The 16,893-nt window shown below is 41.3% G+C and overlaps 1 protein-coding gene across 1 annotated transcript; it reads left to right on the top strand.

The window, feature by feature from the left end:
* Positions 1–492: 492 nt before the first annotated feature.
* On the top strand, positions 493–3,397 carry LOC147958293 (auxin-responsive protein IAA20-like). The gene is made up of 4 exons (XM_087534428.1): positions 493–611; positions 988–2,612; positions 2,702–2,962; positions 3,061–3,397. The coding sequence occupies exons 2-4, from the start codon at positions 2,416–2,418 to the stop codon at positions 3,128–3,130; spliced, it is 528 nt and encodes a 175-aa protein (XP_087390554.1). The 5' UTR covers positions 493–611; positions 988–2,415; the 3' UTR covers positions 3,131–3,397.
* Positions 3,398–16,893: the final 13,496 nt, after the last annotated feature.

Below are 16,893 nucleotides of genomic sequence, written 5' to 3'. Positions count from 1 at the left end.
GCAAAATTTCCAAATGACTTTAAAGTGGCATGACTCCACCTTACGGTTGTGTGATGGAGGCGATGTTGCTTAGTAGGAATAATGTATCTCACGTTATATCCCCGTCCTGAGGATGTGCCTAGTATCATCAGAGGGCGTGTGAAGCAGGAGCGGAACCAGCGTGTAGGGGTTGGGTTCGGATGAACCCAAAGATGTTTTCACGTCACGTATATATGTACACGTATTCACTTGTATGAACCCAATATAAATGCATGGTTGAACCCATTAAAGCTAGGACGCACGACGGCACGAGTAAGAAGCCTCTTGGCCCATTGAAAATTTATTATAACATGATGAATAGTAGCCCAACAAAAAGCCTACAGTTATTTCTCATCAAATACGAAAGAGCCCACAGGTGACAGTTGACTACGATGCCATCCACGCACGATTCCACATCCTGTACGCAACAAACCCCGTGCTTATCGTTTCCCCAAGTTCGTTTCCCTACCCGGCCCCTCGGTGTCTCATCTCCACATTCCCCGTCATGGCGCCAGATCGCCAGTCCCCGGTGGCAAGCCGACAACGGCAAGTCGGCCATCGGCGATGGCTGGCAATTGAAGTCCCAACTGAAGGTAATCAGATCACGCCGTCCTTTTTGTGTGGCATTACGCTTTACCCTAATTTTCCAATTAATTTCCCTGAACTTAGATTGGTCTATACTATGCTATGCAATAATATTTCTCAAAAAGAAATCGACCATCAGATTGATGTTGGCACTTCAGGGCCAACATTAGATGTAGGCAATACATCAAAAACTATCTCCCAAAGTTTCTATTGAGACAGAAATAACTTTAGATGATCTGCCATATGATGTGTTTCATCTATTTATGATAATAATGAAATATCGAAAGGGTACACACTAAAATGTGAGTGACTTTACATGCTTCTTTCGCTTGATGGTACTACTTACGTTAAATTTGTCATACTAACTTATCATTTTTTCCAAAGGTTTTTAACGAGATGAGAAGCTGCACTTGAAGCTATGAAGTTATTTCGGTACTACCCTGTCTATAAAATGAAAATGAGGGATTTTATAATTTCATCCACTGGTATGTCTTGCACTCTTTGGTTTTACATTTAATCAATATATGCGATAATTGATACCATATTTCAGTTTGTTGCATTGTCTTTGAGTGTTGTACTCTTGTTGTAAGATTTGTTGAAAAGACTATTGTTGTAAGATAGTTTGAATCGGACATTACACTTAATTAATTAATACCAAATCCTCACAATGAGCTAATGAGTGAACCCATTGACAAAATTTTCTGGCTCCGCCCCTGGTGTGAAGGTGTGTCTCCGTCAGATCTCGCGGGATTCGGTCAGTGTTGGTTTTCGATGGATCTGTTTGGATCCGGTCTTCGTTCGTCTTTGTTTGAGTGTTTACATGTTTGATCCTTCTGATCTACGACTTTCTTCATCGGCGATGGTTGCTTCTTTGATGCGTTAGTCCTATAGGGCCTTAGCACGACGACTTTCCGACTGTCTACTACAACAATGTTTGCCTGGCTCTAGTGATTGAGGGGCGATGACAGCGGCGCGCCTTCGGCTCGCTTCAATGCTTGGAGTCATCGTTGAGTGGTCCATGAACATGGTTGTAATTTTTATTATCTATATTATTTTCTGTATTGTCATGGTTGAAAATGAATAGATTGAGTTTCGGGAAAAGAAATGGCTCTCTCTACGTAAGTGTCCTGCCCCCATCAGAAGCTGCACACGCACATATACATAGTACTTGTTTCGCGCTGGGACAGAGCCGGCAGGGAGCGGCATTGGGAAGCACGGTGTCCATGCTCCATGCAGATCCAAGGCGTGGATTAGGCATGCTGTCACAGGCAACTGTGACTGGAGTTGGCGAAGCATGGAGTGGGAGCAGTAGCTGGTTTGTCTCCCTTGACTCGGGGGCATGTGCTGCGGCATGTCCATGTGGCGGACGACGAGGAACGCATCAAGGGTTAAATAACGGCTGATAGAGAAGAACCCACGCGTACGCACATGCCCCCTCGATCTGGCTCTCACGTCTCGTGACACCATTGACGCCGGTACCTATCCTATCCTGAATGTGTCTAGCTTGACCATGCATTCGGCAGTACGTTTTCCCGCGCGCCCGCTGCTTGCCCCCCTGGAGCCCCAACACCATGTCTTCCTCTCCCTCGGCCGCCACGAGCCCACGACGATTTCACTCTCTCCATATCGACCTCCACTGTCACCATGCATCGAACGTAGCCATCGGCCGCGGTGCCCCGCGCGCGTATATATACGGCACGCATCGACCTCACTGCGTTGCCGGAGTAGCTAGAAACAGCACAAGCTTTCAGCTGTAAGATCGCGCACAGGGAAAACAGTTGTCGAAGGGAAGGAGAGCAAGCCGCCGGCGCCATGGAGCTGGAGCTGGGGCTTGCGCCACCCAACCACGCCGGCCAGTCGGCGGGCTCGTGCGGGAAGAGGGGCTCGGCGCCGGCGGGGGCGTTCGGGGTCACCAAGACCACGCTGCCACACTTCCCGCGCGACGACGACGGCGACGAGAGCGGGGAAGACGGTACTGGCGGCGCCCTCGACTGGAGAACGAGCAACAAGTGAGGGTTTGCTTGTTTGGTGGTGTTCAATGCAATGCAGTGCACGTATGCGCCCTTCTCTTTCGTGAAACTGAGTGCAAGTCGTGCAGGAGGAAGAGGCTGGTGGGCTGGCCGCCGGTGAAGAGCGCTTACCGCCCGCGCAGCCGCGGCAACGGACACGTGAAGGTGAAGATGGAAGGGGTGCCCATCGGGAGGAAGGTGGACCTGTCCCGCCACGCCTCCTACCACCAGCTCCACCACACGCTCCGCCTCATGTTCCCCTCCTCCGCTTCTCACCATGGTGATCCATACGCCGTCGCCTACGAGGACGGGGACGGCGACTGGATGCTCGTCGGAGACGTGCCGTGGGAGTAAGTTGTGGATTCTTAATTTGTTCAGCGCGCATTCCCCTGTCATTGCATCGAATCGAATGGTTGACTGACAACGGTGTTGAACCGACCTCTTGCAGGGACTTTAGCCAGTCGGCCAAACGCCTCAAGATACTCATGCAACCGACTACACTTGGCATTACTGGTTGAGTTTGGGCGTCATGATCTGCACCGGCGTCTGTGTCTAGTTAATTAGCTTACTGAATAATTGTAGTATAATGTTTTTTTTGCGGGTAATTTTAGTATAATGTTTTTTTGCGGGGGAATTTTAGTATACTGTTATCGTCACGTCAACAAGTATGGGACTTTCTGAGTTTATTTCTTTTGTCCAGGATTTTTAATTATGTTGACGGAACAAATTCTGTGAAATGTCGAAAATTGTTTCGGAATTTGATCTATCAAAATGTACTTGATTTTGATTTATTTCCACTGAATTTGCATTTTGGCTTGGAAATAGTGAATCTCACCCAAAATTTTGAGTTCACAAATATTTCAACACCAGACGAAGTAACCGAAAAAACTATAAAAATTGTTAAAATTTTGAACCCCGCTCATGTTTTAGAATTAAATGTTGTACAACACTAAAACCCTCTAAAAAAAGCTCTACCGACCTCACGTAACTCCCACAAGCGACATGAGGGGAACCTTAGCCACTACCAGCCGTAGCCACCCCCCCTACTCCGCAACCTCTCGCCGCTAATGGAGGATGCGTTCGGGCATGGCAATGGGGCGACCTCTCGCAATTCTTCTTGCTTGGTGATTCACGGTTGATGCAGCAGCCGTCCCGACATCGGAGCCATCCCCCATAGTTGTGGTGGCTCAGACGGTGCGATGGCGCTGAGCTGCTCCTGCAGCAACTAGACGTGGGATTTCAGTGAGGCGCCTTGACCCGGTGTTCATGTTGCCCCCAGTTTGGGGTTAGATCCCGGCGGCCGAGGTGCTGGTGATGCGCCTCCGCTCTGGTTGCTCAGCATGGCGACAATGTGGTCATCAATGGCGCTCCCTGCAGCAACCTCGACTGTTGGCCTCGCGGCATGGTATTAAGTAGCGTGCTACTCCTGATCTGGCGTGTGCCACCGATGGTCCTGGGCAGGCCTACTCTATTGCAAGGTGGATGGTGTTGGTTTTTTTTTTTTTGAGCGTAAGGTGGATGGTGTTGGTGGTAGTGTAGGCAGGCCAACCAACCATAGGCTTGCGGGAGGTGAGACGACCAACGAAAGTTGGGCTCGAACACGGTCTGGGCTGATGAGAGTGGCGCATGCAGGCACCATAAGCTTACTAAATGTGTCATCGTTGCGGTTCTTGCCTCCCTACCAAAATGCAACGTCGACAATATTTTCTTCGCTGCGATATGTGAGTGATGTGACTTGTATGTGTGCCCATTCAGCGGCTGCGACAGTTTTGCCTGATTTTCCACTAATTAACCGGGTAAATTTCTTCTTCTTAATTAACGAAAACTCTTTGCACATGCCATGCATCAATACAGTGTCGAAGTTGCCTCGAGATTTGTACTATGCGATACTACTTTGAGTTGTATTCCTCTCACTCTTGTCTTTTATGCATGCATTTGTTTTAGTTTTATTCCGGTACGTTTTCAAATAAGTTTCAAATAGAATTAGATACACTTATTTGAAATATTTGATACAACTGTCCAATAATTTCATAACTTTTTTAGACATAAACCATTCTCCAGCCGTTTTTTATAGGTCTGTTATAGTTTATTAGTTGTTATAACCATGTACATAATCTCTCTATGTTATTATTCAACATATAAAAACTGAGTAGTTTTAACATGCTCCCTCTTACCCCCTCTTTTGACATGGTAAGAGTATATAATAGATCTAAGCCGTTGATCTCATTAATCAGTGGTCTGATTAACTCTTACCTTCTTTCCTTACATGTAAAAATAGGGGGTAAGAGGAAGCATGTTAAAATTTGCCATAAAAACTATAGTGAGGATATTCCCTTTGTAAATAAAGCGGGCATTGGTTTTTTTCAAAGTCCAATTTTTTTTCTTGATCAAGTTTATAGAAAAACTCTTAATATCACAATACTGACCTTGTACATGTGTTGATATTTGTTTCTGTAAACTTGATCGAAGATAACGTTTTATGTTTGAAAAAAATAATAGACCTTATGAAAAGGAAACGAGAGTATCAATTTTGACATATTTCACCGTTATTCGTAAATTTCCAGATTTAAGTCACGATTTTTCCAACAAAATTCACATCAATTTCACATGATTTCAAACATATTGTCACAAATTTTGGTCATTTCTAAACAAGTATCAATAATTGGTCCAATCATTAAAAAAACGTTGTGATTGTATTCAGTTGCTTCATTCTTCTATTAATGGGTTTCAAAAGCATTCCACAGATAATTCACATAAACTTGATTAAAAACAGATATGTTAGAACCATTATACAGGCACCCGAGAGACATTGCACTGAATTTTGACACAGACTAAATTTTGCAGAGATGTTTTTCAGTGGATTTTTAGAACTATTTCAGTGACATTCGTGAGACATCTCAGTGGAATTCAGAACGATACCAGAACAACAAAAGTGCAATTGTATGTCGAGTTCGTCGCAGTACTGGTGTTTGTAGTTTTTGGACCTTTTTTTTCATAAAGAGAGCGTCCTCTCCAATTTTCATTAACGGAAACCACATTACCATATTACAACAGCTGCAGAACTTAACAGGGAAAAAAACATGCATGATCTAGTGAGAGCAGAAGGGCTATCCCCAACTGTCCGAAAAGATCACATAAGGCAATCAGATACGGCCCCGCGGATAACCTACATCTCAAGGAGAGGTTTAAAATGGAAGTTTGGACAAAGTTTCTGGCCATACACAACCAGACTCACAATTGACAAAGAGCATGAAGGCAAATGAACATCTTCAATAGCGACCAAGAGCAAGAAGAACAGACAGCATTTTGTCCCCCATAGCAGCTTGACCCTGCCACGATCCTGTTCGCCCCAATCCTACATTCATGAGTCGGCTTAAAACTTCACTTGCAATCATCTCAACCATTCTTACGCCTCACTTCATTGTTCTTTGCTTCTGGGTTTTTCGGCAAGATATTTCAGTCATGAAGCCATTTAATAATCATATTAACAAGAGTACAAGGATCAGTCACCTGGTTATTACTACCTCCTTTCCGGTTTATAGGGTTCAATTCAAAAATCTCATCAACTAAGGTAGACGATGAGTGGTGGAATAATTTTTGTAGTTTGCAAAAACACTCAATTAATGCACTTGTTTTCCCCCAAAAATTATGTTTACCAATGCATTAATTGCAATGCATGCATGCATGAAGTCCATGCATTGATTAATTTTCTCTTAATACTTACATGTAATGATTATATGCACCTTGAAATCTGAACATGTGGTAGGGAACCATCAAATTGAGACTTATAAAATGAGAAATCTAAAATTTTAAGATAGGCCCTATAAACTGAAAAGAAGGGAGTATCAAAGATAATGCTATTTCTCAATTTCCAAATAGTCCAGAAAATGGCAGAGATGCCTGCACAACTAGACTTTTTTCACACATATTAAATCTCAACAGCCAAGTGTTAAACAAATTACTAAATATCAAACAACAATATCAACGCAAGGGACAAATCTAACTAGGAACTATGCATGCAACCGCTCTACTCGTTCGCCGCCGCTGGTGTTGTGCTTGTGCCGCCGAGGAACAGGCGCGCGCACGCCGACCAGCTTTGCATACGCCCACAATGACGCCCGCTGTTTAGCCGCCTTAAACCATCACTAGTAGAAAAGAGGGCTTTGGTTCAGGCCGGGTCAGCCCATTAGTCCCGGTTCAGTCCAGAACCGGGACCCATGGGGGTATTGGTCCCGGTTCGTGAGGCCAGGGGCCTGCCGGGCCTCGTGGGGGCATTGGTCCCGGTTCGTCATGCCCCTTTGATTCCGGTTGGTGGGACGAACCGGGACCAATGGGCCTCGCTCCTGGCCCACCACCATTGGTCCCGGTTGGTGGATTGAACCGGGACCACAAGCTTCCCTTTAGTCCCGGTTCATGCCACGAATCGAGACCAATGAGGTGCCTATATATACCCCTCGCCCGCAAGCAGAGCACACAAGTGCTCTGTTTTTCTCTGGCCGGCGATGGGAGGGCTTTGTGGTGCTCTACCTCACCTCCTATGCACATGAGGTGTTCGATGAAATGCCCGAGCCACACTAGTTAAGCTTTCTCCCCTCGAAGCTCGACCTCAAAACTCCATTTTCCTCGAGATTTGTCTAGGTTTAGCGGCCTGTCACGTCCCACTCCCGTCTTCATCGCCGTCGATCGCCCGCACCGATCTCGTCGCCGGCACCACCGTGGTGAGCCTCTTGTTCTTATCTTCTTTCTGAAAGAAAAAAATTCTTACTTTAGATAGATACTTGTCTAATTTTCTTACTTTTATTATTGCTTGTTATTATATAGTGCGATGGTTTTGGTATCCGCCCCCGTCGGCCCTCGTCTTGGCTATGATTCGGATGTGGTATATATTATCATTTTATAACTATTTGGTTCATTTATTGTTTATGAAAATTATGCCGACCAACCTGACATAGATTTTATTTATCTAGGAGGTAGTTGAACCGGAAATTCCAACCGACCCTATTGTCGAGAGGTTAAATTTAGTTGAAGAAGAAAACAATTACTTGAAGGAAAAAATAAAAAAATTGAGGAGGAGAAGATGATATTGGAGTTGTATGTTGCGGATGTCGTCGATGATCACAAGATCAAGATGGATGCAATGCGGTTGAAGATGAGAAAGATTAGAAAATATGCCATTCATACTAAGGCTTGGTATCATTATGCCGTTGGATCAATTGTTACCTTGGTTGCGATTATGATCGCATTTGTTTTCGCATTGAAATGTTTTACATAGTTTCAATGTATGGTTTAATTAATTAGATGCTCTGGAGAGCTATATGTTGTTAGATGAGAATTATGTATGTACTTTGGTTTTAATGTGATGATGAACTTCTATTAATTTGGTCACTTAATTATCTATTCATGATGTTCTGTGATGATTTTTGACACACTTAATTATATATAATGCACGTAGATGAACCGGCAATGGATGTACGGTGACAAACACACCTCCGAGTACATTAAGGGCATGCATGATTTTCTCGAAGTGGCTGAGGCAAACAAGCATAATGGTTTTATTTGTTGTCCATGCCCTAAATGTGGGAATACGAAGTCTTACTCTGACCGGAAAATCCTTCACACCCACCTGCTTTACAATGGTTTCATGCCACACTATAATGTTTGGACGAGGCACGGAGAAATAGGGGTTATGATGGAAGACGATGAAGAAGAAAAGGACGATGACAACTATGTGCCCCCTGAATACGATGATGCTGCAATGGGGGAAGCTGCTGAAGATCAAGAGGAACCAGACGATGTGCCCAATGATGCTGCAACGGGGGAAGCTGCTGAAGATCATGAGGAACCAGACGATGTGACCAATGATGATGATCTCCGCCGGGTCATTGTCGATGCAAAGACGCAATGTGAAAGTCAAAAGGAGAAGCTGAAGTTCGATCGCATGTTAAAGGATCACAAAAAAGGGCTGTACCCCAATTGCGAAGATGGCAACACAAAGCTCGGTACCGTACTAGAATTGCTGCAGTGGAAGGCTGAGAATGCTGTGCCTGACAAAGGATTTGAGAAACAACTGAAAATATTGAAGAAGAAGCTTCCAAAGGATAACGAATTGCCCGACAGTACATACGCAGCAAAGAAGGTCGTATGCCCTCAAGGATTGGAGGTGCGCAGAAGATACATGCATGCCCTAATGATTGCATCCTCTACCGCGGTGCGTACAAGCATCTGAACGCATGCCCGGTATGCGGTGCATTGCGGTATAAGATCAGACGAGATGACCCTGGTGATGTTGACGGCAAGCCCCCTAGGAAGAGGGTTCCTGCGAAGGTGATGTGGTATGCTCCTATAATACCGCGGTTGAAATGTCTGTTCAGAAACGAAGAGCATGCCAAGTTGATGCGATGGCACAGTGAGGACCGTAAGAAAGACGGGAAGTTGAGAGCACCCGCTGACGGGTCGCAGTGGAGAAAAATCGAGAGAAAGTACTGGCCTGAGTTTGCAAGTGACCCAAGGAACGTATGGTTTGGTTTAAGCGCGGATGGCATTAATCCTTTCGGGGAGTGATACGTCTCCAGCGTATCTATAATTTTTGATTGCTCCATGCTATATTATCTACTGTTTTGGACTATATTGGGCTTTATTTTCCACTTATATATTATTTTTGGGACTAACCTATTAACCGAAGGCCCAGTCCAGAATTGCTGTTTTTTTGCCTATTTCAGTATTTCGAAGAAACGGGATATCAAACGGAGTCCAAACGGAATGAAACCTTCGGGAACGTGATTTTCTCACCGAACGTGATCCAGGAGACTTGGACCCTACGCCAAGGCATCAGAGAGGCGGTCACGAGGGTGGGGGGCGCCCCCCCAAGGCGCGCCCCCTGCCTAGTGGGCCCCTCGAAGCTCGACCGACGTACTTCTTCCTCCTATATATACCTACGTACCCCCAAACGAACAGGGACGGAGCCAAAAACCTAATTCCACCGCCGCAACTTTCTGTATCCACGAGATCCCATCTTGGGGCCTGTTTCGGAGCTCCGCCGGAGAGGGCCGTCATCACGGAGGGCTTCTACATCATCATAGCCTCTCCGTTGAAGTGTGAGTAGTTTACCTCAGACCTTCGGGTCCATAGTTAGTAGCTAGATGGCTTCTTCTCTCTTTTTGGATCTCAATACAAAGTTCCCCCCTCTCTTGTGGAGATCTATTCGATGTAATCTTCTTTTTGCGGTGTGTTTGTTGAGACCGATGAATTGTGGGTTTATGATCAAGTCTATCTATGAATAATATTTGAATCTTCTCTGAATTCTTTTATGTATGATTAGTTATCTTTGCAAGTCTCTTCAAATTATCCGTTTGGTTTGGCCAACTAGATTGGTAGTTCTTGCCATGGGAGAAGTGCTTAGCTTTGGGTTCGATCTTGCGGTGTCCTTTCCCAGTGACAGAAGGGGCAGCAGGGCACGTATTGCATCGTTGCCATCGAGGATAACAAGATGTGTTTTATTTCATATTGCATGAATTTATCTCTCTACATCATGTCATCTTGCTTAAAGCGTTACTCTGTTTTTAACTTAATACTCTAGATGCATGCTGGATATCGGTCGATGAGTGGAGTAATAGTAGTAGATGCAGAATCGTTTCGGTCTACTTGTCACGGACGTGATGCCTATATACATGATCATGCCTAGATATTCTCATAACTATGCTCAATTCTGTCAATTGCTCAACAGTAATTTGTTCACCCACCGTAGAATACTTATGATCTTGAGAGAAGCCACTAGTGAAACCTATGGCCCCCGGGTCTATTCGTATCATATCAATCTCCATCACTTTAATCTTGCTTTGCTTTTTTACTTTGCTTTTTACCTTTCACTTTGCATCTTTATACTAAAAATACCAAAAATATTATATCTATCAGATCTCACTCTCGTAAGTGACCGTGAAGGGATTGACAACCCCTAATCGCGTTGGTTGCGAGTAGCTATCGTTTTGTGCAGGTACGAGGGACTTGAGCGTGGCCTCCTACTGGATTGATACCTTGGTTCTCAAAAACCGAGGGAAATACTTACGCTACTCTGCTGCATCATCCCTTCCTCTTCGGGGGAATCCAACACAAGCTCAAGAGGTAGCAAGAAGGATTTCTGGCGCCGTTGCCGGGGAGTCTACGCAAAAATTCAACATACCAAGTACCCATCACAATCCCTATCTCTCGCATTACATTAGTTGCCACTAGCACATATGCCTGTGCGTTGCAACGGGAGGAAAAATAATGTGCACTTAATGCAGTGAGAATTATACGTGCAAGAAAAACCCTGTGTGCATGTCAAGAAGGAACATTTTGGTTATGGGTTTCGCCGCGTGTGAAGTAATCAATCCGCTATTTTTTCATCCATTGATTGAGTGGATTTAAGAGTTTTATTAGGTCATCGCACGCCAGAGAAGGTCCCTGAATTATTCAATCTATTTTTTCATTCATTCGAGGGGATTTTAAGGCATGAAGTTCAATAATATGGAAATGAGGCAGGTCTTCTCTTTTCCATGTACAAACCACCGATGTGTACAACCGGAGTTAATTGTACTCCACTATTTTGCGTTCCTTGGTCGAGGGGATTTAAGGCTGAAGTTCCATAATGTGGGAGGTCGCCGGGTCTTTTCTTTTTCATGCATCTAGCTCACGTAGTTGAGTCTTCTCTTCTCTTTGCCTCGAGTAGGAATCCTTGAGAAATCTAGGGCCCTTTTGTAGATAGTTCAGCTAGCAATTCATCCATCTAGCGCACGTACTGAATTTAATTCCCTTTTTTAGAAAACTCACGTATGAATCCATCCATGCTTCATTCAGTTTAATTCATCTATCCTTCATTCAGTTCACTACATATAGTTTCGCACACGTATAAAATTTGTTACGACTATATGTAAACGAGCAATATGGGACTATTGAACATATTTTATTTTCCTTATTTCCTAGGTAGCTGGGCTAGCTACAATGCATGGGGTGTGAAATTCTCAGACATCGAATTGACCTGTGTTTGTAAGGCGTGAGTACAAATCCAGAAAGAAAGATGAGTTGAAGGATCATACTCACGATCTCAAACACCTGACAGAGTGCTGCCATTGATTCGAATAAACATGTCCTACTAACCAATGGCCAATGTAAATATTTAAGAACATACCGCAATGTCAGATTTGAAACATTCTATGATTACTTTTTTTACTTCTTAAAAAATTATTATTATTATGAATTGCCACATATTCTTGGAAACATGAACAAATTTTGAAATCCCAAACAATTTTCAAAACTGCAAAAAAATTGGAAGTTTCATACATTTTCAGAAATACAAAAACAAAATTTGAAATGGGAACATTTTCTAAAATTCACAAACATTTTTCAAAAACACGAACCTTTTATAAGAACACAAGCATTTTTTGAATTTTTGAACAATTTTAAAAAATGGGAACATGTTTACCTTTCAGAACAATTTTAGAAAATTTGTAATTTTTAACGTGAACATTATTTGAATTTGTGAGCATTTCTCCAAAGCAAGAATATTTTTCAAATTTGGAGCATTTTTTAAAATGTAATTTTTAAAGAATCTTGAACAATTTTGGAAAATTCAATTTTTTTGAAAAAATGAGAACATTACTTTTCATTTAAAAATTTCAGTGTCGTTTTCCAGCTAGCTCATGTGCCAATACATCCATCCTTCGTCCTGCATAATAGATCCATACTTCATACATCTTATTACCACATGTAGTTTCACACGTTTATAAATTGGTACGACCGTATGTAAAGAGCATTATGGGGCTATTTAAAATATTTTTATGTTTAATTCGTGAACATTTCATTACAATAAGATTTTTTCGAATTTGGAACATTTTTTATTTTTTTGAAAATCTCAAACAATTTTGTAAAACAGAAACATTTTCCCCGTTTTCAACAAATTTCAGAATGACAATTTTTTTAATATCTGAACATTTTTAAAACGGGAATAAAAATTTGGAATTCTGAACATTCTTCAAAATTTTAAACGAAATTGAAATTTGAGACATTTCATAAAAAAATATTTGATCAAAAATAAACAAAATTAAAATTAAAAATGAAAATGGAAAAAATAAATAGGAAATAAAAAGAGAAAGGAAATGTTCAATATAAAATGAACACAAAAATATGAAAACGGGCCGGCCCAGTCCAGGGCTATCTGTGCGAACCTCTGACTATCTGTCGCCCCGTGCGGCAAATAGGAGTTTCCCAGCTGCGTGGGCAGGGAAATAAGTGGGCTGGCTTTACTGGGCTTTAGCGCGTGGCACATGTATGAAATTCTGGATAAACTGTATTTCTTTTTCTAGCACATGGATGCACAAAAAATTAGTACCACCTCGGATAGTAAAAAAATCTATTCGCTGGTGAACGGATGAAATATTTGCAGAAACGCACCTTTGTTTATTAGTAGGTATAGATTTGCCTCTCGTTTTCCTCTCCCCACTTCACCCTTGCCGTTTTATTCGCCCTCTCTTTCCCAATCTCATTCTCCTTCTCCTTCTCCGCTTGCCTTTTTGATTGCCCGTGTGTTGGATTGCTTGTTTGTCGCGATGGCTCAAGATACTACCAAATTGTGTGACTTCACCAATACCAATAATAATGGTTTCCTTAGCACTCCGATTGCTCCTCTTACTAATACTGAATCTTGTGAAATCAATACTGCTTTGTTGAATCTTGTTATGAAAGATCAATTCGCCGGCCTTCCTAGTGAAGATGCCGCTACTCATCTGAATAGCTTCGTTGATTTATGTGATATGCAAAAGAAAAAAGATGTCGATAATGATCTCGTTAAATTAAAGCTATTTCCTTTTTCGCTTAGAGATCGTGCTAAAGCTTGGTTTTCGTCTTTGCCTAAAAATAGTATTGATTCTTGAAACAAGTGCAAAGATGCTTTTATCTCTAAGTATTTCCCTCCCGCTAAGATCATCTCTCTTAGAAACGATATTATGAATTTTAAGCAACTTGATAATGAACATGTTGCACAAACTTGGGAGAGAATGAAATTAATGATACGTAATTACCCTACTCATGGTTTGAATTTGTGGATGATTATACAAAATTTTTATGCCAAATTGAATTTTGCTTCTAGAAATCTTTTAGATTCGGCCGCGGGAGGCACTTTTATGGAAATCACTTTAGGAGATGCTACTAAACTCCTAGATAATATTATGGTTAATTATTCTAAATGGCATACTGAAAGATCTTCTAATAAAAAAGTGCATGCGATAGAAGAAATCAATGTGTTGAGTGGAAAGATGGATGAACTTATGAAATTATTTGCTACTAAGAGTGTTTCTTATGATCCTAATGATATGCCCTTGTCTACTTTGATTGAGAATAACGATGAATCTACGGATGTGAATTTTGTTGGTAGGAATAATTTTGGTAACACCGCTTATAGAGGGAATTTTAATCCTAGGCCATATCCTAGTAATCCTTCTAATAATTATGGGAATTCCTACAATAACTCTTATGGAAATTATAATAAGATGCCCTCTGAATTTGAGAATAGTGTTAAAGAGTTTATGAATTCACAAAAGAATTTTAATGCTTTGCTTGAAGAGAAATAGCTTAAAGTTGATGATTTGGTTAGGAATGTTGATAGAATTTCTCTTGAGGTTGATTCTTTAAAGCTTAGATCTATTCCTCCTAAGCATGATATCAATGAGTCTCTCAAAGCCATGAGAATTTCCATTGATGAGTGCAAGGAAAGAACCGCTAGGATGCGTGCTTCCAAAGATGCCTTTATTAAAGCGTGTTCTTCCAATTCCTATGAGAATCAAGATGAAGATCTAAAAGTTATTGATGTGTCTCCTATTAAATCTTTATTTTGCAACATGAATCTTGATGAAACTGAATATGATCTTCCTTTACCTAGAAGGCGTTCTAAAAATTCGGAGTATTTAGATCTTTATGATGAAATTGATAAAAGTGGGATTGAAAGAAATAAAAATCTAGATGTTGCTAAACCCACTATATTGGATTTCAAGGAATTTAATTATGAAAGTTGCTCTTTAATTGATTGTATTTCCTTGTTGCAATCCGTGCTAAATTCTCCACATGCTTATAGTCAAAATAAAGCCTTCACCGAACATATTGTTGATGCCTTGATGTAATCTTATGAAGAAAAACTTGAGTTGAAAGTTTCATCCCTAGAAATCTCTATTATGAGTGGGAACCAACTATTAAAATTAAAATTAAAGACCATGAGTTTTACGCTTTGTGTGATTTGGGTGCTAGTGTCTCCACCATCCCCAAAACTTTGTGTGATTTACTAGATTTCCGTGATTTTGATGATTGCTCTCTAAACTTGCATCTTGCGGATTCTACCATTAAGAAACCTATGGGAAGGATTAATGATGTTCTTATTGTTGCAAATAGGAATTATGTGCCCGTAGATTTCATTGTTCTTGATATAGATTGCAATCCTTCTTGCCCTATTATTCTTGGTAGACCTTTCCTTAGAACGGTTGGTGCGATTATTGATATGAAGGAAGAGAATATTAGATTTCAATTTCCATTAAAAAAGGGTATGAAACACTTTCCTAGAAAGAAAATAAAATTTCCATATGAAATATCATGAGAGCCACTTATGGATTGCCTACCAAAGATGGCAACACCTAGATCTATCCTCGCTTTTATGCCTAGCTAGGGGCGTTAAAGGATAGCGCTCGTTGGGAGGCAACCCAATTTTATTTTTATTCCTTTCTTTTTGCTCCTGTTTAGTAATAAATAAATTATCTAGCCTATGTTTTGGTTGTGTTTTTTGTGTTTAATTAGTGTTTGTGCCAAGTAGAACCGTTGGGAAGACTTGGGGAAAGTCTTGTTGAACTTGCTGTAAAAAACAGAAACTTTAGCGCTCACGAAAACTGCTGTCATTTTTATTTGGAGAGTGCTATTTAGTTAATTATTTTTTCAGATGATTAATAGATAAATTCCTCACGTCCAGCAATTTATTTTAGAATTTTTGGGGTTCCACAAGTTTGCGTTAGTTACATATTACTACAGACTGTTCTGTTTTTGACAGATTCTGTTTTTCGTGTGTTGTTTGCTTATTTTGATGAATCTAGGGTTAGTAAAATAGTTTATAATCCATAGAGAAGTTGGAATACAGTAGGTTTAACACCAATATAAATAAATAATGAGTTCATTAGAGTACCTTGAAGTGGTCTTTTGTTTTCTTTCTCTAACGGAGCTCACGAGATTTCTATTGAGTTTTGTGTTGTGAAGTTTTCAAGTTTTGGGTGAATTCTTGTGATGGATTATGGAACAAGGAGCTCTTTCGTCCACTTCCATCGGTAATTTACTTGGAGCTATATTTTTATTCACCAACATAATATGTGTTTTGCTTGGAGCGTCTTGCATTATTTGTGTCTTTGGTTGTTAGTATGCCACAATCATCCTTGCTGTACACACCTTTTGAGAGAGCCATACATGAATTAGAATTTGATAGAATACTCTATGTGCTTCACTTATATATTTTTGAGCTAAGTAGTTTTGCTCTGTGTGCTTCACTTATATCTTTTGAGCATTATAATTTTGCTCTATGTGCTTCACTTAGATCTTTTAGAGCACGGTGGTGGATTTGTTTTAAAGAAACTATTGATCTCTCATGCTTCACTTAGATTATTTTGAGAGTCTTAATAGCATGGTAATTTTCTTAATAATAACATGCTTGGTATTCAAGATTTGTGAAACTTCCTTTTGAGTGTGTTGAATACTAAGAAAAGTTGGATGCTTGATAATTGTTTTGAGATATGGAGGTAATGATATCAAAGTCATGCTAGTTGAGTAGTTGTGAATTTGAGAAGTGCTTGTGTTGAAGTTTGCAAGTCCCGTAGCATGCACGTATGGTAAACGTTATGCAACAAATTTGAAACATGAGGTGTTATTTGATTGTCCTCCTTATGAGTGGTGGTCGGGGACGAGCGATGGTCTTTTCCTACCAATCTATGCCCCTAGGAGGATGCGCGTAATACTTTGGTTTTTGATGGCTTGTAGATTTTTGCAATAAGTATATGAGTTCTTTATGACTAATGTTGAGTCCATGGATTATACGCACTCTCACCCTTCCATCATTGCTAGCCTCTACGGTACCGTGCATTGCCCTTCCTCACATCGAGAGTCGGTGCAAACTTCGCCGGTGCATCCAAACCCCGTGATATGATACGCTCTTTCACACATAAACCTCCTTATATCCCCCTCAAAACAGCCACCATACCTACCTATTATGGCATTTCCATAACCATTC

Source organism: Triticum urartu, chromosome 7A (assembly GCF_056163025.1).
Source record: "Triticum urartu cultivar PI428250 chromosome 7A, HENAU_Tu73, whole genome shotgun sequence".
NCBI lineage: Eukaryota > Viridiplantae > Streptophyta > Magnoliopsida > Poales > Poaceae > Triticum > Triticum urartu.
The sequence above is the reverse complement of the archived record's forward strand: the minus strand, read 5'-3'. Positions and strand labels throughout refer to the sequence as shown.